The 22,413-nt window shown below is 40.1% G+C and overlaps 1 protein-coding gene across 1 annotated transcript; it reads left to right on the top strand.

Annotated features, from left to right (window-relative positions):
* The first annotated feature begins 587 nt into the window (after positions 1–587).
* On the top strand, positions 588–20,621 carry LOC310928093 (actin-related protein 3). Its single transcript, XM_083890567.1, has 12 exons — positions 588–717; positions 5,881–5,936; positions 6,668–6,792; positions 7,871–7,981; positions 8,622–8,717; positions 10,406–10,513; positions 11,520–11,663; positions 14,153–14,326; positions 15,672–15,764; positions 16,639–16,764; positions 17,333–17,416; positions 19,564–20,621. Exons 1-12 carry the CDS (start codon positions 674–676, stop codon positions 19,657–19,659), a joined length of 1,257 nt encoding a protein of 418 aa, XP_083746693.1. The 5' UTR covers positions 588–673; the 3' UTR covers positions 19,660–20,621.
* Positions 20,622–22,413: the final 1,792 nt, after the last annotated feature.

Below are 22,413 nucleotides of genomic sequence, written 5' to 3'. Positions count from 1 at the left end.
TCTAAACTCAGAAAAAAATGACTCCGTAAAACAGGGGAAAAAAATTTGCACGAAAAACAGAAAAAAAAATTACTCAGAAAAACAGAAAAAAAATTACTCTGAAAAACAGAAAAAAATTACTCCGAAAAACAGAAAAAAAATTACTCCGAAAAACAGGAAAATAATTAGACAGAAAAACAGGGGAAAAAAGTATTACTCAGAAAAACAGGGGAAAAAAATATTACTCAGAAAAACAGAAAAAAGATTATTCAAAAAATCAAACCGAAAATTAATTACTGAGAAAAACTGGATTTTCTTTTTTTTTTCAAGTGAATGCAATACGCTTCCGTACATTAGACCTACTTCGTGGCCACGAAATAAGTTAAACGTGGGCACGAAATATTTCGATGTGGTCGTGTACTAACATTAAGGCTTTTTCAATCTTGGTTGAGTGAACCAATACTGCCCCCCCTCGGTGATTGACAGCTGCGCAGCCTGTATGAGTGTGTCGCTCTGCCCGGCCTCCGCCATCTTGCCTCTCCCTGCCTGCCTGCAAGGAGCTGAGTGCGGAAGTGGAAACGGCACTGTGCGGGCTCATGGTTCCGCCTGTGGACGGCTTGTCAGATCCTCTCGCCGACACAGCCTGCTTTCCATCCAATTGAACCGCTTCTAATCGGCAGAGACCCGCGGAGAGATGGCAGGACGGTTACCGGCGTGTGTTGTCGACTGCGGCACAGGGTAGGTTGCTCGTACCGGACCGCCACACAGACCCAGAGGGCTCGGTGTGTCATGGAGAGGCTGGGTATATGGTATATAGGGACTGTCAGTGAGAGTGTCAACAGCAGTAGCACCAGCAGCAAATGGGCGTGTTTGGCTCTGTGTATTTATCGTATAACTACACAGTAAGATAATGTGCTAATAATGAAAAGCTAACTGTGATGTGTTATTATTAGCATACGCTCGTTGTATTTGATGAAGCTAGTCGCATAACTCTGAAGTGCACAGTCGCCGCTTTTCCACCCCAATTCTCGTCGTCCTGCACGTTAGCCATTTGCATTATTAGCTACGGTTTATCTTACGCTCTGGTGTATTTTTCAATGTAACCGCACCAGCAGTGACACTTGGCCGAGAAGCGATTCCCTCACTCATTTCAGAGCGGTGGAGCTAATGCACCGTAACATTCTGTATAGATGTACCGCACTGTCCACGCTGATATGTATAAAAAGGTATTCGTGTTGTCTTAGTACCTCGTTCAATTCATTACATCTTTGCCCCATCCGTGTGGATCCGAGCAGGCGCAGTGCTACTTCCTACACAACCTCCACTTCCTCATTCACGCTTTTTAGTCCATATATGGTGGTTTCTCGGCATCCGAGCATGTTTTTTTGATTAACTTCTCTAATTTCTCCTCCACACCGAGCTACTGGTTCTTTCCCTGTAGTAGTTTCTCCGTCTCATTTTCGCTCACCCAATACATGATGGACAATCAAATCATAACACAACTAACGTTTTATCTGCTCTTCCTGTAGATCTGTGTATACAAACCCCCTTTCCTGATGTGTCACCTTTTTATCTTACAATTAAGGGTTGTTGGTAGTAATATGAGGCACTTGAAATAGTGTTTCACCTGTAGTTCTTGTTTTTATTATCAGCTGAAGACATTTCATTTTAACTGTGTGGACGATGTAGATTTGCTCAAATAACAGTCCTCGGATGATGTTTGGTTTCCTCGTTTACTACTTACTGGGGGCTTCTAGGTGGTTAGCATTGCTTCCATGTTGAGACTTGAAATCGTCACTCTTAACATTGCATACCCTGCATATTCCCCCCACCCACCACCACCACCACCACCTCTCACCCCAAGGCTGTTCACTGTTTTACAGCTTCAGAGCTTTACTGGGACAACAGGACAGTCAGTCGGGGGTAAACGCAGCTGAGAATTGGGTTATTCTGTGCTTGTTTTCAACTCGTCAAGTAGAGGGCTTCTATGTCTACCAAGCCTTAACACATATTACACATCCACTATCACCTGGTCATAAAGCAACACCCCATTTTCAGTAGTTAAATATATAACAAAGTAAAAATGTGTGAAATCAGTATTCTATCGTCATCCATTTTAATATTATTGAAATTGACTGTCCATGCTCAGAAACCAGCAAACCTTGACTGAACTGGAGATGTTTTGTAAAGAAGAATGGTCCAAAATACCTTCCGCCAGAATCCAGACTCTAATTGGAAGCTATAGGAAGAGTTTAGAGGCTGTTATTTCTGCAAAAGGAGGATGCACAAAATATTTCTATTGTGGTGCCTAAACTTATGCACATCCCTAATTTTGTTTAAATAATCTTTACACACTTTCTATAAGTCATATACCTTTATTTCACTTCTCAAATATCACTGTGCTTGCAGGATTTCCCCCACTGTATTATAAGCCTGCCAGGCTTTACTTGTCCCCCCCCCTTGCTGCCCGAGAGGCTGCACCACCGGGTTTAGCAGGTTTTCTGGGGGGAAACCCTGGCTTCTATCCTATATGATATATTTAACTGAAATTTCTTATTCAAACAACCATTGATTTATAAAATCATGAACATTTACAGGGGTGCCCAAACCTTTGCATACCACTGTATTTACAAAACACACCACAGTGCAGAACAACGCCTTTGTGGGAGGTTCCAGCTAATTATTAGTGAGAAAAAGGCTTAAGAGTGCTGATAGCCCATTAGTTTACCACTGAATCTTTTAAAAAATAATTTTAACTTTCTTTAGCTCTGCAGTTTTGCCAGAGAGTACCAGCTATCGGATGATGTGATGTGTTGAGGGAGTTCGGCAGCTGTCTGAGTCATACTCATGATGTCCAAAAGATGACCACATCACTTCCTTTTACACATCAAACAATTGAGTAGCCTGGCTGGTGGATGCTAGTGCTAGGCTACATCCACAACTGTTACATTTATGCCTTCCCTTTTGCATGACTCTCGAGATTTCAAGCCCCTAAAATTGCAGAAGTTTGGAAATGCAGCTCGCTCTGTTTTAGTTTAACATTGAGTTTGTTCTGGATGAAAACGGTCATGCATTAAAAGGAAACCTATATAGAAGGGGTATAACTTTTTGAAGAGACAAACATTGAAAGAACAACAGTGGGAATTTGGATATAGATGTCTTACTTGTAAAATTGCCAAATTAAGACTTTCTCTGCAGAAACATATCTCAGGCCTTCCAGCCTAGTGCTGTAAATGGGTGGGGCCATTATATATCTGTCTTCGGCATACCTGCAATTTCAAAGCAGATATGCAGTTATTATTGAGGGCTAGTTAGACGTAGGCCACATTATTAGATAGCATTTACCAATGAGTTTCCTCACTCAGTTACACAAATCAAGGATTCCAGAAAGCTTCAAATATCACGTGTCAAAATGCTTTCGACCACTTTTGTGCTAATCTCCTGCCTTCCTATGCGATGATGTCCACTGTCAGCCACGAAGTGTGTGTTTTATGCTTGTTGGGGCAGGTCGAGGGAGACAAGCTGAAACTTCTCTGTGGTATGAAGGTGTTCAGAGTATTGCTGCTCCCACTGATGTCAGCCTTTGCTGTTTTTTTACCCAGCTCCATTCATACTTTATAACTGGACTGTAGTGATAAAACTAAAAATACATTGATAAATCAGAAAGTTACAGAAGATTTGTGATAAGCCAGTAGTGTGGTAGTCACTGGTTGATCACTCATTAAATCCCTAATTCTCCAAGTTCACTCTGCATTTAGCTGCTTTGGCCTCTATTACCTAAGGAACTGTTTACTTCTAAAGCTGATGCAAGGTACACCAATACATTATGTTCACCATAGTCAGTAATTCTGTTGTCTGTGGCCTTTTGGCAGTGGAAAAATTAAGCATGAAGGGTGGATCAACAGCTCTATAAAGGGTGAATAAAATTTTGTATATTTTCAGTTTTCCCATTTTCTCCTATTCACATGAATAACTCTGACATCCAGTCATTTGATTATAAATTAAATCATATATGAAACTTCAGTTTAGTTTTTTTATGTGTACTAAATATATTTTGTTGTTTCTTTTCTGTCAAGGCCAACTTGTTCTGTCGTACCTCACTGCACTTTTGTGAATGTGTGGGTCTGTTGTAGTTTGGAGGTGATAGGACTTTCTATTTTCTCCCCGATGTGTTTGCTTCCACACTAAAAGCATCTTACCGCTGCTGGTGGAAATGACACTGACTAGAATATGTAAATTGATCAAATTAAAAATCAAGTCCAGGATCACAAAATCCAAATATTTAGCGAAATGATAAAAGATAACTATTCAACTGTCCACAGGGTGGGCGTCCTACTATAAAAATGAATTGCGTAACACCCTTGACCACACTTCACTCTTTGAAATGCCACAGAGACAAGTGTGAATAGTATTACAATTCCGTGTAAATTTAAAGCTTAATAACTCACCAATTGAAAGAAATGGTGCAATACATGGTCCGTGATAACAAAACAATAAATAGGGATGGAATGATACCACTTTTTGTGTCCGATACGATCAAGAATAACGTAGCTTTCTCCGCTGTAAACTCCCTCTTCTTCAGCCAGGTATCTTCTGCCCAAGTTTACCTCAGTGTTTTGAGCAACCCTTCAACAGCATGTCCTGTTCTCACAAGCTGTGAGAGTATAGTTCGCGACACAAAAGAAGGCCAGCTTATCATTCCATGTCGTCTAAATGAAATCCTAATTTTCATAACAGAATTTTAAAGGGTTTTTTCCTTGTTTTGAGACAACTTTATTGATTGATGGCTCAGGGATGTAATGTGCGTTTCAACAAGAAATGATTCATCCTAGCTTTAATGGAGGTGACTCTACTCAACCTTAAAGATTAGACCAAAGCCTTGAATCTTTCCAGCTGCGAAGCAATTTTCTTTTTCTCTTCAGGCCCCACATTTAGTCATTTATAGTACACATATAGTTTATTTTTAGATCTATTCTGTAAAACTCTGCAGGGCTCTCATTTGTTAGAGAAAAATAAGTTCTTAAGGCTTTTTAATCCACATGGAACCGGTGTCTTGAGAGCACCATAATGCTGTTTTGTGAAAACTGGTCCCTTTTTTTAAAGTTATAAAGTTGTACTGCAGACGAAGAAATCACTGTTACATAGGGCAGTTGTCGATCACAACAACCGGTTCTTTTCTCTTAAGACTGCTGATGTGGCCTTGTCCGGCTTCTTTTTGTGTTTTATGAAGTTGAATTCAAAGGAGCCACTGTTATTACCAGGACGTTGCCTGTTGTGTCCACAGAGCTTTGCAGGCAGTTGTCAGTGGTCTCTTCTATCAGTCCCCTGGGCCCTGAGTGCAGGAAATGCAATAGTCTCGTCTGCGACTACATCTGGTCAGCATGTGCCCCACAAAACAATCAAACGGAGCTAATGTACGTGGCTGCAAACTCAAAAGTCTTTGATGCTGCTAAGGTTTAAGGTATGCTGCCACTGTGTGAGCTGGCTTTGGTTTGAACGGATGTCGGAAATGTTGCAGTCAAAATTACTTTTTTTGGAGGATTATAAAGTTTTTCCACTAGGTCACATCTAGTTGATATGAAGGGTGATTGGTCAGTGTATACATAAATTATCTTTTATCTTTTTTAAGAGAAATATGAATAGTCCTCAGTTCAGAGTTTGCCATGAATGGCTCTTTTAATGGCCTCCCATTAGCAAACTCCGTAGCCGCCGCTGCTTTTGGCATCCAACCAGCCCCCTCCCACAGGACAGTGATGGCATTGATTACAACAATACGAGAAAGAAGCCGAAAATATTATTTGCTTAAGTAAAATTCAACACATACGAATGTAGATGTTGTTCAACCAGCTCATGCAATTTGCTTCGCCGATAAAGAGATTTAATAATTTTCTCTTGTTGCAGTTATACCAAACTGGGTTATGCAGGGAACACAGAGCCACAGTTCATCATTCCATCATGTGAGTATTTTTCACTGTGCATTAAATTGTGTTAACACCAGCCAAGCAGGCCAGTGACAATCACAATGGCCACAATACGTCATACAGGAGTGGAAATTGGAGATTTAATTTGCGGCGGTTAATCATTTTCAAATCCCAATTTGTGTGAACATAATAATGCAGTTTAGTAAATTGCAAAGGCTTCAGTCAAATTCTTTTATTTTTGATTATTTTATGCAAATTTAAAAAACTTAACCCCCAGTTGTCATCTTTGCAATGGCATTGTGTTGCTCAATATTAAATCATTTTTGCAAATCAAATCACATTTGCAATATCTGTCAAAACGAGTCTTCCCTTCCCCTTGTCTGTCTACCCCCACCCCCTATCCAATTTGGTTACCTCACAGTGCAGTAAAAAAAAAGTATAATAATATATACATAAATAATAAAGTATACCTAAATAAATAACAGGGCAAGTATAACAGACTCTTTCTGTGCATAGCAAATCTGTTTTACATCACAAAGCATGCAGTCAACCACACTGCAGGTAAAAAAAAAAGCAATTCAATATTTTCCTTTAAACCATAGATTAAATTCACAATTTCCATTTTGGCCTAAATCTGGCTGCTGTTAACTTGAAATGATGAAAAATTTATAATTATGTGATGAAGTAATTTTGACATCAAGTTAATAACATGGACTTTTCAGTACACAACTCTTTCCCCATATATTGAGTTCTCTCTTACTCGTCAGGTATCGCCATCAAAGAGTCAGCCAAAGTCGGAGACCAGGCCCAGCGGAGAATGATGAAGGGGGTGGATGACTTGGATTTCTACATTGGAGATGAAGCAGTAGACAAGCCCTCATATTCCACTAAGGTCCGTGACCCCATGCCCCTGTTGCACAGCCAAAAAGGCACACAGCATGACATGCAATGTGATTTTCATTAATAACCACAGCCTGTATTTCTCCAACACGGTCACTTTTAAAAGAGAGGTCGTGAAAGAGGTGCCAATGTTAACTGCATGTTAACAGTGTCAGTGAATTGGTCTTTCAGTGTGTGCAACATTATGGTGTTAAATGACAAGTTAAGTTGAAGATAATGTATTCTATATAGGATAGTTCATTTTACTGTGCTGATTATTATAACTGAATGTTGTGTTGTGATTCTGAAGCATATACTTACTGTAGTTGGTTCATTCTCTACTTTGGTGCAGACAGAAGCCTCGCAGCAGAAAAGGCACAGGAGTTAATATCCCTGACAATAGCTTTGCTCTACATAAATGTCCCATTTATATGGAGCACCGGTGTAGAGCTGTGTCCTGAATCCATGTAGTTCTAAGCAGAAAAGTCTGTTTTCAATGACGAGAATATGATAAAATCAAATTCAAAGACTCACACAAGGCCACACATAAATCATTTCTACACATTTAACTGTTTTCTCTTGCAGATTAAGTTTTGCAAAAGCTATGCATACATTTATTCATGATCAATCCTGTACAGCTCAACTTTCACAACGCATAGACATACTGTTTATGAGAATTTAGTCCAGACACACTGTGGAAACCTTAAACTTACACACAAGTGGAATGCAGTCGTCCGGTGACATCTGTATTTGTTTGAAGAGAAAATGTTCACCGTGAAACACTGAAGAAATGAACAAGAGACTAAAGGAAAGTTCTATTATGGTGCTGTGGATGAAGCCAGCTGCACGTCGCATAAGAAATGCATGATGCTATTACTCGGCAGTACTTCACACTTCATTATGACAGTCTTAAACTGCAGCGCACTCACTGTTTCCACGGGTCAGTTGTAGACGTGTCGGTGAATAAAGGAAACAATATGCTATTAAAGTCGCATGGATGGACAAATAGAGAAGGGCGTATGTCACTGTTCTGGTATTTTGCATTCAGGTCACATACACTGCTCTAAATACGTGAACCCATGTGTCAACAGTGGCCAATCCGTCATGGGATCGTGGAGGACTGGGATCTCATGGAGCGCTTCATGGAGCAGGTCATCTTCAAGTACTTGAGAGCTGAGCCTGAGGACCACTACTTCCTCCTGGTAAGAATGTGTTCAATCCAGGTCGAGTAAACAAAAGGTTCAGCCACAAATAATACTTCTAAATTTGTCTTGTGTTGTTTTTTTATTATTTAATAGTAATGATTAATTAAAGCTACAATAAGTGTCACATCTTAAGGTTAATACTGGAAGGCCAGAGAACACCTAGGCATTCATGTACCATTATAGGATGGACTGGACTCTGTCTGTTTTTGAGCAGCACAATGCAAAAAAAGGTTTCCAGATTCAGGTTGTTGTTAACAGGTCTGTGTTGCTCTGTAGTTTGCACAGAGTTAGTCTGCAACTAACACATTTTTTTTAATAATCAATTAATCAATCAAATATTCCAGTAACTGTTTGGTCTATAATATGTCAGAAAATGTTGAAAAATGCTGCAAACAACCTCCAATTGATGTTCTCATATCTCTAGTTTTCTCCACAAACAAAAATGATTCCGTTTTAATGCTTTATTGTTTAATATGAAGCGAAGAAACCAGAAAATATTAACATTTAAGAAGCTGAACAATTAGAGAACTTGTTGTAGTATAGTTTACAGATGCAGCTCTAATTACATCTCTAATTTTAAGTCGGAGTATTATGTGATATAATAAATTTACACCTTGTGCATGTGTTGTCCTTGCAGACGGAGCCTCCTCTCAACACACCAGAAAACCGAGAGTACACAGCTGAGATTATGTTCGAGTCTTTCAACGTACCAGGGCTGTACATCGCTGTGCAGGTAAGATTTACAAGTCCACATGTGATGCCTACATGTACCTTTTTTGTATTGTCACACGAGCTGAAATTACTTTTAATTGATGAAAACAACAGCATCTGCAGATAAATCCACTGTCACCCCTGGTGGGCGGTTGAAAACACTCCGTCGATTACGGTGGTAATTCTCCGTCTTCCGTCACTTTGAAAAACTTCAAACTCATCGTCGTTATCGCCGACCTCGTCATCTTCAAACATCATTATGTCTGAACCATAAATACCGGTCGTTTGGTTCAGCGCGTTCAAAGTAATCAGCAATGATGTCATAGAAGCTGAGAAACTCCTCAAAATCACTGCCTTCAGAAATCTCTTTGCTGTCAAAGTTCTCCATGTTTGCTCGAAGAAATTTCAAAAACAATGTCACAAGGAACCCTTATATCCCCTGAATATTGACGTATCCGCTTTCCCGGCGTCAATGGTAGAATTACGCAGCCATGCTCCCGGCGTTGTTGGTAGATGCTTTCCTGGTGTCAATGGGTTAAAAAACGGGCTGTGCATTGATGGTTGATCCTGTGGGTGTTGTTTTTCTGATGTAGCATGTTTGTTTAGACATGACTTATCAATTTACAGATCATTCCAACAATCTATGAATTTGTCAGTGTCACACGTCATCATCCAGTTACACATGCATTACGCACACAGAATAAGCAGATAGCTACTTAGTTACTGCATGTAATGATTCATTACTGTCACTGATTGTGTTGTGGAAGCTGGGTAGGGAGGAAGATGATGACGACGTAAAGGAGTATGTCGAATGTCCAACTTCACTGCGCTGCATAACAGATGCTTGCACACCGTGGTTTGTTTGTTGACATTCATTTTCTCATTCTCATCGTAGTCCAGGCTGAATCCTAAACGATCTCACTCAGCGGACTTAAGACGTTTCAAACGAGTCTCGACACGCCGCAGCAGCACTCAACATTTGCATGCGTAGCGCTGATTGGCCCTGAAGCAACCTGAGCAGATCCTGAGTGGATCTAATTACACAATATAGTGTATTTTAATACATATTGACGGGCCAGAAAAGTACTGAAATACTGTTGTTTGCCGTTGCGTATTGAACCGAACAGGGTTTACCCAACGGTTCGGTAAAGTAACGAATATTGTTGCATCCCTACCACACATGTTCCCACGTACATGGTGTAAAGCAGGCATGTCCAAAGTCCGGCCCGGGGGCAAATCACGGCCCTCGGTCAGATTTTTTTTGTGCGGCCCTCAGCATCAGTTCTATACTGTATTATTTATGGCCCAGGAGAGACTGGGGCTGAAAATCGGCCTCAATCGCATGTCATTTCCTGTTACCTTATTATGTTATTATGATATCTGACTCCAGACGTGAAGGAAATGCAGAATAGTTTCATTTGTTCACTCCTGCGTGACTTTGATTAGGTTACATCTCCAAATCTAAGATGATAATTGTGCGAGGACAATAAAGCTATTATAAAACATGGCCTTTATGTGTAAATTTGGCTGTTAAAAAAAGGTCTTAAAGCCTACTATTGGCCCCCAGAAATCTTCACATTATCAAATTTGGCCCAAGTTTGGACACCCCTGGTGTATAGTATTGTTTGTCACTTATTTACATGTGAGCATACATGTATACAGATATAATCAGAAGGACATTTCCTTATACGTATTGTATGTGTGTGGCAGGCCGTGCTCGCTCTGGCAGCCTCCTGGACATCCAGGCAGGTGGGGGAGCGGACACTGACAGGCACGGTCATTGACAGTGGAGACGGTGTCACCCACGTCATCCCTGTGGTGAGTTAACTTTTCTCTAATTTACTCATTGTCTCTCAACGTTTCTAACTGAGCTCCTTCTACCAGATGAGCAGGAGCAGCATGCTAGGTTCACGCCTGACAAATGACCCGAGGCAATCTGTCCGTCTCTCGGAAACACTTTACTAATATTGACATGCTTTATTGTTTGTTTGTTTATTGACTTGACTCTACTGTTATTTTGTTTTGCAGTGTTCAATGCACTAATAGAAAACTTTCCCCCAAAGGTCCATCAGTGTGAATGTGCTCATTGTCAGAGTCAACAGCAGCATCCTGTCTCTATACATTTCGTGGCAGTTTGTCAAAGTCTCACTGTCTGCGAGGGCAGAAGACAAAAATGTGTAAAATAACTAGCTGCTTGTTTAAATTATGTCCAACTTCAAAAATGGCACAAGAGCTTGTACAAAGCAAACTAGAGCTGCAGCCTGAAAACTATTTTAACAACCTGAGGATATGAGTCAACAATCTACTGCTTTTCTAGATATTCTGCTTACTACAGCTTTAAAGAAGATCAGGGGCACTAGTGTTCAAGAGCTGAGAACCAAGAAGTGTTAGGTTGAGGTTTTATACAGTTTGTGCCTATGAATGAAGGAAAAGAAAAAAAAAAGAGAAAAAATAGTGTTTCCACTCGCCTATTTGCTGAGTGTTGATGTTTTAAAATCGGTGTTTCAGTGGTCGGAAGGAATTCCTCAGTTTCAGGAAATGTGCTTGCAGAATACATTCAGAGGTCGTATGACTGACTCAGCATTGCCTCTGCTGAACACGTTAAAATGAAATTTACGTATGTAACTACGGTTCTATGAATCCTGGATGACCTCTGGCGGTCAGTAAGGATGAAACACAAGCCAAGTAAAACACAACAGAGATGAAGAGAAGAGCTGGAAAAACATTTGTAGCCTCGGTGTCTCTCTTTTTAAATTTTTCTATACTTGTACTTGTATGTTGCACATTATACATATAACAACATCTTTTTACTTGTGTCCCTCAGGCTGAAGGTTATGTCATTGGCAGCTGTATAAAGCACATTCCCATCGCGGGACGGGACATCACCTACTTTACCCAGCAGCTCTTGAGGGAGAGGGAGGTGGGCATCCCACCTGAGCAGTCACTGGAGACGGCCAAGGCAGTAAAGGTAGGTCCTACAAGCTGCAATTCCCCTCATCTGCTTTTTTTTTTTTATTGAAGAGGCAATTATTGTTCTTCCACTGATGGTGACAAGAGTAACTAAAGTTATTCCATGTGTCTTCAGTGGGAGACTCTTATGGCAGATATCACTGACACAGTGTCGCAAGCTGAATTTGGTGATCCTGATGTGTTTGTGTCATCTTCATATTATATTAATCTGTTGATTGTTTTAACAATTAATCCATTAGTTGTTTGGTCCATAAAATGTTGAAAAATGTTTGATTGGTGTTTCCTAAACCTCAAAATGAATTATTTCGTTATAATAGTTATGATAGAGCAAAAATGTGGCTGAACAATCTTGTTTTGTTTTAGAGAACTGATTAATACTTGTCATTTATTAAACATTGTCAAATTTGAAATGGCAGTTTGAAACGATGCAATTTGCAAATCTGAAAATGCTGCAATTTAATTGTAAGATGCCATGCATGCAAAAAAGTAATGTTAAAGCTCCCATAGAGTGGTCCTATCACACATATATGTGAGTTATGGAGGTCTACTTTCATACATTAACTTGTTTTTATGGTCAAAAACCTCCTAGTTGCTGTAAATGAGCCGATAGAAATCTCTCCTCACTGAAGCTCTCATCAGTCACGCTGTTTCAGACTGAAATCTCACACCTAGACGACAGACCGTCTTGTGATTGGCCAATAACTGGTAGTGACGTAATCAGCACACCAACCAGACAAACTCTCGTACCCAGAAGACAGACTGTGTTGTGATTGGCCAGTACATATCAGCACACCAACTCTCAGAAGCGCAGCTCCCCCTTCTGGAACGGTGGATGCACTGCTACTCATTATCAAAACATAGTTTTAACAATGTTTAAACGTAGCTTCGTCACGACTCCCCGCCGCAGTCCCTTTTATGACTTTGACCCGGAGTCAGACCCAGAGTCAGAAGACACTGTCGCTCGTGAAACACCTCCACAACGGACGTTATTCTTCTGCGGTACAATGTACGCAACCGGATGTGCTCAGACTAGTGTCCGGAAATTCTGTTTACATAACTGGACCGGGTTTTTTCAGAGATCTCGCTGAGCCCGAGATTAGAATACAACACAGCGTTATCAGCAGTGGCTGAACTGTTTGTTTTGAACCTTCAGGGCTTCATAAACGAGGTAATGGCGCAGATACACACTAAAAAAAACAGCGTTAATTGGAACTTCCGTTCTTGGTCCGCTTTAAAGTTCTCATTCTTGCATTCCAATATTTTTTTTTATGTGGTAACATGGTCAATTTATGAAGCTTAACTAAAAAACTTGTATAGCAGTTTAAATCACATTTACAATCATAAAAAATACCAATTTGAAAGTATTATGCCCTCCTGCTAGGCAGTCAACACAGTAAAGTCAATATACAGTTTATACAATATGAAAATATTAAAGTACTGTCAATATTAATCTTACATTACATGGAAAAACACATCTCGTGTTGGTATTTTGGGAGTAAATCAGAGACTCATTTCATTCACTATGACAGGAATGATGTTTTATTCTCTTTCAATTCAGCTCCTTTATTATCTTTGATTTTTCATGACATGGAGAGCTGGAATTTCATTGTTTATCCCCATGAGACACCAGGTGTCACTGTTGGTCTGCCAGTGATGTGTAGCTGCTGTTTCTGATAATCAGCACTGTACCAAAAATATTTGTGAATTCTTTTCAATTCAGTTTTTTAAATAGAAAAGTAGATAATAATAATAATGCCATGTTCTTTGGCTAAACCTCTTTTTGCATCCCCGGTCAGCCACCACTTCCTATTGATTTAAGGTCAATATTCTGGTCAATTCCCCACATTTGCCTTATGTTTATTAAATAGCCTGTTGTCCAGGACATTGTTCTCCGTGTCAAGGACAATTCTTCATTTCCAAGAGGCACACAAACAAGAAATAAAGTCCAATAATTACGATTCAGCATCAAGTGCGTGTCCTGCATATTTTCTAGACATGATTCAAATTCCACTGTTGTGTGTCTGGAGTATGGACCACATTCCCTACAAATAAAACAAATGACAGCCGTCATTACAATGTACAAAATACACTGTTACACAATGAGGGAAAAAAGACAAGTTTACAGGTTGCTTTCATACTAAACCTGATTGTAAATGTAAATAAAACAAAGTTGGAAGAACTATACAACATAAAATAGGATAAAAATACAGTAAAATTAAGCTCTATGATGCAGGATTATGTTAAGGCTATTACAAAGTTTCCTGCACACACTCTTAGTCTAGCAATACGACCAATGTACAACCAACACTAAATAATAATAAAAAAAATGCATTAGTAGGTTGCTGTGGCTGATTACTTGATGATGGATGATAATGAGGATTTATCCCATGGTGACTTTTTTTAATCATTACTAACACGGTGTCAGTAGCACCACTATGAAATTGCTGAAACACAATAAACAGCTTGCACTTGTCCTTTCCCCACCAGGAGCGATTCAGCTATGTGTGCCCAGATCTAGTCAAAGAGTTCAGCAAGTATGACACGGACGGCTCCAAGTGGATCAAGCAGTACACCGGCATCAATGCCATCAGCAAGAAGGAGTTCACCATTGACGTCGGCTATGAGCGCTTCCTGGGACCCGAGATCTTCTTCCATCCAGAGGTTGGTCAACCCAGCAAGGGATCTGAGAGTGATCAGACTTTAAGCATGAAACACCACATTGTTTGCTCAACTCTCATCCAGGACTTTAACGATGGACCATCATGTATGAGACAAAACAGTCTGGGAACTGCGCTTTCCAGAGAGTTATTTGGTTCTCAATAGAGTGAAACTGACACTTTTAGTAGACATTTAAAGCAGCTCTTCCTGATTGTGTGGAAAATGCCAGACGACTAGACTATGAGTTTACTTGCTGACGACACCAAACTCTGCCAGAGTCACAGTATAAAGTGCAGCTCGACAGACATTTGCAACTTCACCAGGACACAAAAAGGGCACTCTGAGCCTCTTCATTTTTAATGTGCAGTGACTGGGAAAATGTTTTTACGTAAAGCAACCAACAAGTTCAGCAAGAAAGCAGTGTGCAGTTCAATTAGTGAGGAAATTCTTTCTGTGAAAAAACAAGTGTCAATCAGGTGGCCCTTGTTTAAGGATGAAGCCAGCACATGTTGTACATGCATTTCTCTCTGAAAAACTGAAAAAATGGGTCGTTGCAGACATTGTTTATAAGAACAGCATACTTTGACTAAAACGTTGATTGGAGAGGGCAAAAGGTATAATTTATTACTATGGTGTCGGCCTATTTATCACATACCAGGGATCATGGATCAGTTTGCTCATATCAAAATACTTGAAGAGGTCATGTTGCCTTATGCTGAAGAGGAAATGCCATTGAAATGGGTGTTTCAACAAGACAACGATCACAAACACACCAGTAAGCGAGCAGCATCATGGTTCCAGACCAACACAATTAAAGTTATGAGAGTGGCCAGCCCAATCCCCAGACCTGAATCCGATAGAAAACTTGTGGGGTGATGGGAAAAATGCTGTTTCTGAGGCAAAACCAAGAAATGCATGGGTTGGAATACCTGTTCACAGGTGTAAGAAGTTCTCAGAAACAGTTGTTACACAGTTACTGTATCTAAATATTAGTTTAGTTGATTCACAGGAATGCTAAATCCTAATTTCCTAATAACATTTTTCAATTCATATAGTAAATATATGAGTTTGTAAAGAAAAATGCAGACACTGCTATTTTTTTGTACAGCCCAATATTATTTTTTCTTAATGTCATGATTTAGAATATAATGCACAGTGTTCCCAATGCATGGAAATACAAACTATTATAAGGATTTTGTGTTTTATTCACGTTTTTAAACACACACTATTATTTTGAACACAACTGTATAGGCATGCGGCAAATTGTACAGATATATCCTTGATTTGTTCACTATAGTGTTTTGGTATCTTTGGTAAATACGTCTACTTTGTTTTCTCACCTTCCCAGTTTGCCAACCCTGACTTCACCCAGCCGATCTCCGAGGTCGTGGATGAGGTCATTCAGAACTGTCCTATTGATACCAGGCGTCCTCTCTATAAGGTAACCTCTCGTTAATCTACATATTTGTCTTCAAATGTTACCGTTTGCTTTGTTTGGGAGGTTTTTGACTTAAGGCCACATTATACTTCTCCGACTGCGTATGCGTTATCCGACTGCGTCACCACGGAGACGACTCGAGCCTTCATACTTCTGCGTCAGGGTGACGGATATGCGCTGCAATTTCCCGCCCGATCAGTAGGGGTCGCTGCGCAAGGTTGTTCTGCTTCAGGCTACAGTGAGCAATGGCGTCCGAGAGAGAAAGAGAGAGAAAGACTGTTGTTGTTGAAACAGTGGCCGTTTCTCACTTTTCTGTGTGACGGAACGCAGTTTTAAGATAATTTGAGGCGAGAAATTGGCCATTTAGAGTCTAAACATGTGGTTTGCGTATTAAGATATGACGTATTTATAGTTTGGCAGCGACATTATCGGCGGGGATCAGCTCCGCGTCTGTGGACGCTGGGTGCGCACAGTGAGCCGGCACAGAGCAGCGCTTTCTCGGCCTGTCCTGAGCACCAATCGCAGCTCTTGCCGTCTCCGTTGTCCCTTGATGGAGTGACGGACACTTAAAAAATATTTTGTGCAGTCGGAGACGACGCAGAGTCTCTGCGTAACCTACGCAGAGCACTTTACGCAGGAGTATAAATTGGGATTTAAACACACTTTAGACAAGGTCAAAAACATAATAATATGAAATACTATTCAGATAGTGTTATTTTGGCTCCTATATAGCTTTTTGTCAATTATGGGACATTGTTATCTCTAGTAATCAGGGATGGCATTTTGTCGCAGTAGTAGACCATCAGTGTCACGATTTGGGAGCTCTGTTGTTTTGATCTGTGCTGCTTTGTAATTTCCGTCACCTCTTCTTCCACAGAACATCGTTCTGTCAGGAGGCTCGACCATGTTCAGGGACTTTGGTCGCCGTATGCAGAGAGACTTAAAGAGGACAGTCGATGCCCGACTGAAAATGAGTGAGGAGCTTAGTGGAGGCAAACTCAAGGTGAGTCCACATTCATTAACAAAAAAAAACAAAAAAAAACTATTAGACTATTACTGCGTGATGTGAAAAAATGTCTTTTAAAAGTTTGTGTATGCTTTATGAGGATATGTTTTGAATGTAGATTAGTTGAGTTTAAGTTTAGAGGCAGGAATATGATTAAATGTATAAAGTTCGTCCTGCCTCCTCCTCTGTTGGTGTCGTTGTGAAGGCAGTGCCTATCATGTTGATGGGACGTTCAATGTCATCCAGCCTGAGTTTGTGCAGACAGGCGTTTATAAATCCACCTCAAGCTTGGCACAATGTGGCTGATTCACATCAGGAAGCGAAAAGAAAGGTTTTCTAGGGTACTTATTCACTGAAAGACTTAATTGTGAATTGTTTGTTGTGTAGATTTTCTCAGCTGTAAATAAAGTATGTATAGTGACGATACGGCCAGTATCGATATTCCATATGTAATTGTGTTAAAACCCTCCTCTTATCGATTCTGTCTGATGTAATGACATTACTACACCATCTTACATTGTTTAGAATGTAACTGTAACTGATCCCATTTTCTCTCCCGCTTCAGCCCAAACCAATCGATGTCCAGGTCATTACTCATCATATGCAGAGATATGCAGTGTGGTTTGGTGGCTCAATGTTAGCATCAACTGTAAGTATTTCAAGTCTTAATTAAAGTGTAACTAAACCCCTGAACCTTTTTTTTTTTTTTATAAAGGTGAAAACAAGTGTATATGGGTACCGAGTAATATTATTTGTTGAGCCAGGTGCAAATCTTCAGTTTAGTGTAAAGTATTGAAATTATACATGCATATCTGCTGCCTCTCTGGTCAAACACCAGCTACTGCATTCACATTTTCCCATTGGCTTTCTTAGACAACTATGTCGCTTCAAGTACTGTATATCTGGGCAGCCAATGATGTATATATGATGGCAGTTTTCTTTTTTCTTTCATCTGATATAGAATATAGCTATTTAGTAATAACAAATAAACAAAATCCGGTAACAAAAAGGAACATTTATCGAGTGACAGTCTCTCCAATTTGCTTCTTGTCTATATATCTATATGTAAATATTAAATGCATGAATTCTTCAGATATCCAACCTTGGTCAAATAAACTTTTGGATGAAAAAAAACATCTATAAACTTGCATAAGAAAAAAAAAGAAAAAAAGTCAAGAACTGGCCTGATCAACACCATTTGATAGGTCTACCACCACTCAAATGTCTTGTTGTGTCCACAAACCAAAGGTATTCAGTCTAAGGGCGCTTTCACACCAACAACAGTTGGTGCGCACCAAACGATCCATTCGAACCAAAAACTCTAGTTCGTTTCGTTTTCGTTGGTGTGAAAGCATCAATCGCACTCGGGTCCGCACCAAATCAAGCGGACCGAGACAAAAAGAGGTGGTCTCGGTCCTCTTGACTCCGCACCAAATGTCAGACTGGTGCGGTCCCTCTGATGAGCACGCAAACTCGGGTCCAAACCATAGATTGTAGGTCTGATAAGATTCTGCAGTAAATGCCATTGACATAGTCTACCTTGTAGGTCTTTGGAGCAATCTACGTCTCATAGTTAGCACGACCACATTCATGAAAATAGCGCGTCTCCTCTGCCTGAAATTACGCGCTATACGTCTTCGCCGACTCCAGCGCATCAGCAGATTGTTCTCCAGACGCAGTCGCGACTCATTCTCAAATTGGATATTTTGCATAAAATGGCCAATACAGAGAATGTAATAAACGAAGATCAGCGCAAGTAGCAATGTGCGAACGTGTTATTGCTCCATAGTGAGTCAAAATTGGAGCTTTTCTACCGGAAGATATAAACACATTGATGAAACGTCAATCGGGCCAATTTTGGTTCCTTTGCTGGTGTGAAAGCGGACCACACTGGAGTCATATGTTACATAATAACAATTGTATTGCCTGGTGCGGATCAAATAATCCAACTAGTGTTGTGAAAGCGCCCTAAGCCCCTCTCTTAGTGTAAAGCTGCTCCCCAAGGTTTTCTCTCTGGTGCTGATTAAGGCACACTCCAACTGATATTTTACCAGCATGTATTCTTTTTTGGTTCACAGAATAACATGGAAACAAAACACATACCCTGCCTATGTGCCTTCTGCTCAGAATATGAGGGGTCTGTTATTGTTATAAATATTATTTCCCTCTTAACACATATTCCTCCTTCTGGCCTGTGTTCGTAACATCATGCCAGCACACATTGTGTTTAATTAGGGCCTGAGCCACGAATGGCAGGGGTCGAAACGGCTCCTGGCACAGATTTGTGTGAGGAAACTATTGTTATCCTTTTATTTTTATTTTTATTATTATATCCATGGATTTGTGGCCGTTTTTGAGGTGGTTAACGTGCATAAAGACCCTTGAAACTTGGCAAGGAGGCCAGGTCTGGCGAAAAATGGGATATTGGCATAGCACCCGACCCGTGTCTTGCTCGGGTGCTCCATAGCGCCCTCTAAGGTGAAAACGGGCAACATTGAGTTCCACCGAATTGAACTTGTGCTCTAGTGTAGATGCAACCACGACGGTATATGTGGGTTACCATGCAGTGTTCACAACAATTTCAGAATAAGGGCATACATTCTAAATAAGGCATTTTTACATTTACATTTACTTCTTAATTACAAAAAAGGTGCGGCTCATTTGAAAGAAATAAACGCCACCCCTTGCGCAAGTTTTTTTATTTCTTCGTTTTCTCTTTTCATGTCTGTGTGTTATTAAATGTTTCCTGTTTTCCACGTCTCATAACAGTTTATGCCTTCATTTTTTACCCCACAGCCTGAGTTCTACCAGGTCTGCCACACCAAAAAGGACTACGAAGAGATCGGGCCGAGCATCTGTCGCCACAACCCTGTGTTCGGAGTCATGTCTTAACTGCAGAACCTCCTCAGTGGAACAGAAGCGTGGGAGGGGCGGTGGGTTGGATGGGTCGGTGCGTTGAGGCGTGTTTAATATCGGTTCGGTTGGCGTAAAGGTCAGACTAAGGAGGCGAGCGGTGCTTCTGTGCTTTTTGATTATCCGTTCAGCTGTGGATGTGTGTAGGATGCAAAAGGAGGATCTTGGAATATAAAAAGAAAAAAAAAAAGAGATCAGACCAAACACAGACTGGCTGGAAAATGTATTGTGAATGTTCCTTTTTCTTTCTTTCTTTGTATTTTCATTTCAAAATGATGGGGAAACGATTCGTGAGCCAAAATAACTTTAAGGAATATTTCTGGATCTGTTGAGCAGCATGCAGTGAGGATGAAGATTATGCATATAAAGATGGTGTAGGTGGAGGTCGAAGATGATGACGGTGACATTTATAGTAATTTCCTGACACCAGAACATATTATTTATGTTTTATAGATCACTAGTCCAGGCCAAGATCCCACAAGAACATATTATTTTCCGTTTTTAAATTTTTTGCAAATTATTTCAGCTTCAAATGCACACGTCTGTGTGTCACGACAAGAGCTTGTTTATATTTCATGCAAAAAAAGTGTTTTATATGTAAAATTTGGAGGAAATCGGGTAAAAAAAAAAAAAGAAAGAAAGAGATGATGGATTCCAATATGACAAGATTTTTTTAAACTTTCCCCCCATGTGTCATTTCTGTCTGCCCTTTAATTCTTCATACATCTGAATTCACTTCAGACAGTGTCAGGTTTCCATCTGTGATGCAGTGAAAGAAAAAAAAAAACTGGATTTCGTGAGGTGATGATATTAAATTGAAAAAAAAAAAAAAAATACTGTTGGACCAGTATTGTTAGGCTTTTTTTTATTATTGTTATTAAATACCAAATTATCAAAAACGATTGAATTTGTGTATTTAATGCCTTGCAACATTCCAATAAAGGCTCAAATTTGTTTCTAAGTCATGGAGTGTTTTTCATTCATCATTTTTCCCTTTGAATTAACATGGATTGTTTGAGGATTTGCAGCATTTAATTTACAGAACTTGCCCACAACTTTGAAGACTTTTTTTTTTTTTTTTATTAATTGTCTTTTAAAAGTTTTAATGCTAGAAATTCAAACTGTTTGCTTTTGATATAAATGGCTACACCTCCACCGATCTGAGACTGATTTACCCAACCAGGTTTCAGGCAACACAAGAATATCAGTTTCAGTTGTCTGTACCCAAATCCTAACTGTATCAATATTAGGAGGCAAGCTCCGGACATTCAGATGTAAGATGCCAAGGCCTGATCTGGCTCTGAATTCATTAGGAGTACATATATTTTTCTGAAGGGGCCGGGGTTAGGCTGAACATTGCCTGATGATAAAAGAAGAAGAAGGATAAAACATTTTCGTTTTACATTAGAAGTTGACACCTTGTCATCAATATTGGAGTCTACTAGGTCAATAAGTCAAATTTCCCCATAAAGGGACAATATGTAGTATTTATGGGTTTATATAACCTAAAATCCACTTTTTTATACATATTATGTGCTCCTGCATTGTCTAGTCGCTGTATAATAGTTTTTGTTTCATTTTCGTAGTGTTTCAAAAAGTCATGTTAAATAACATGGTCGCGGGCCGCGGTTGCATAGCCACTGTTAGCAGAGAGACGCCATGTTTCTACCGGAGCCTGTAAGGACAAACGCGAGAGAACAAAACAAGCGTCTCTTTACTTGTAGCAGGAAGTCCCGCCTCCACTCTCTCCGCTTCGTCTGCTACGGCCGCGGTAGCTCCGCCCTCTCCCTCGCCTCACGAACCTCATCTGCTGACACGGAGAAAGACGACGAGGACGACATTTGACCGGCTGAGGATACCGTAGCGCTCAGGGAAGGGAGGGGGTGAGCAGAGCAGCAGGTCTTTGTTGTAAATTTCAGCCTCTCCTCTAGATGGCACTATAAACTACTTATTTCCCCTTTAAACCACTCAAGTGTTGTTTTAGCAGTGTGTTTGGGCTCATTGTCCTGCTGTAAGGTGAAGCTCCGTCTTAGCCTCAAATCACGTACAGAGTTGTGCAGGTTTTACTCAAGAATATCCCTGTATTTAGCACCATCCATCTTTCCCTCAACTTGGACCAGTTTCCCACAGCATGATGCTGCCACCACCATGTTTCACTGTGGGGATGGTGTTCTTTGGGTGATGTGATGTGATGTGTTGGGTTTGTGCCAGACATAGTGTTTTCTTTGATGGCCGAAAGGTTCGATTTTAGTCCCACCAGACCAGAGCACCTTCCTCCATGCATATTAATGCCTTTTAGCAAACTCAAAACGCGAGTCCAACTCTATGGAGCGTACGGCTTATTGTCGTCCTATGCACAGAGACCTCTGCAGCTCCTCCAGTGTTACCTCATGTCTCTGTGCTGCCTCTCTGATTAAGGCAAGGCAAGGCAAGTTTATTTGTATAGCACCATTCTTACACAAGGCAATTCATAGTGCTTTACAGGCAGGAAATACATTTGAAATTAAAACACAATCAATTAAAAAATCAAGTAAAGAAATTAAAACCATTTAAAACATCAAACAATTTAAAATCAAGCAGAAATGAGTGTAATATAAAATCATTTGAAATTTAAGCACAATAAATTCAAAAATCAATTGTGAAATTAAAACAATTTAAAACATTAAACAATTTAAGATCAACAATTTAAAACATTTAACAACTTAAAATCATGCAAAAAAAATGCAATTTAAA

Source organism: Microchirus variegatus (assembly GCF_963457635.1).
Source record: "Microchirus variegatus genome assembly, chromosome: 5".
NCBI classification, from domain to species: Eukaryota; Metazoa; Chordata; class Actinopteri; order Pleuronectiformes; family Soleidae; genus Microchirus; species Microchirus variegatus.
The sequence above is the reverse complement of the archived record's forward strand: the minus strand, read 5'-3'. Positions and strand labels throughout refer to the sequence as shown.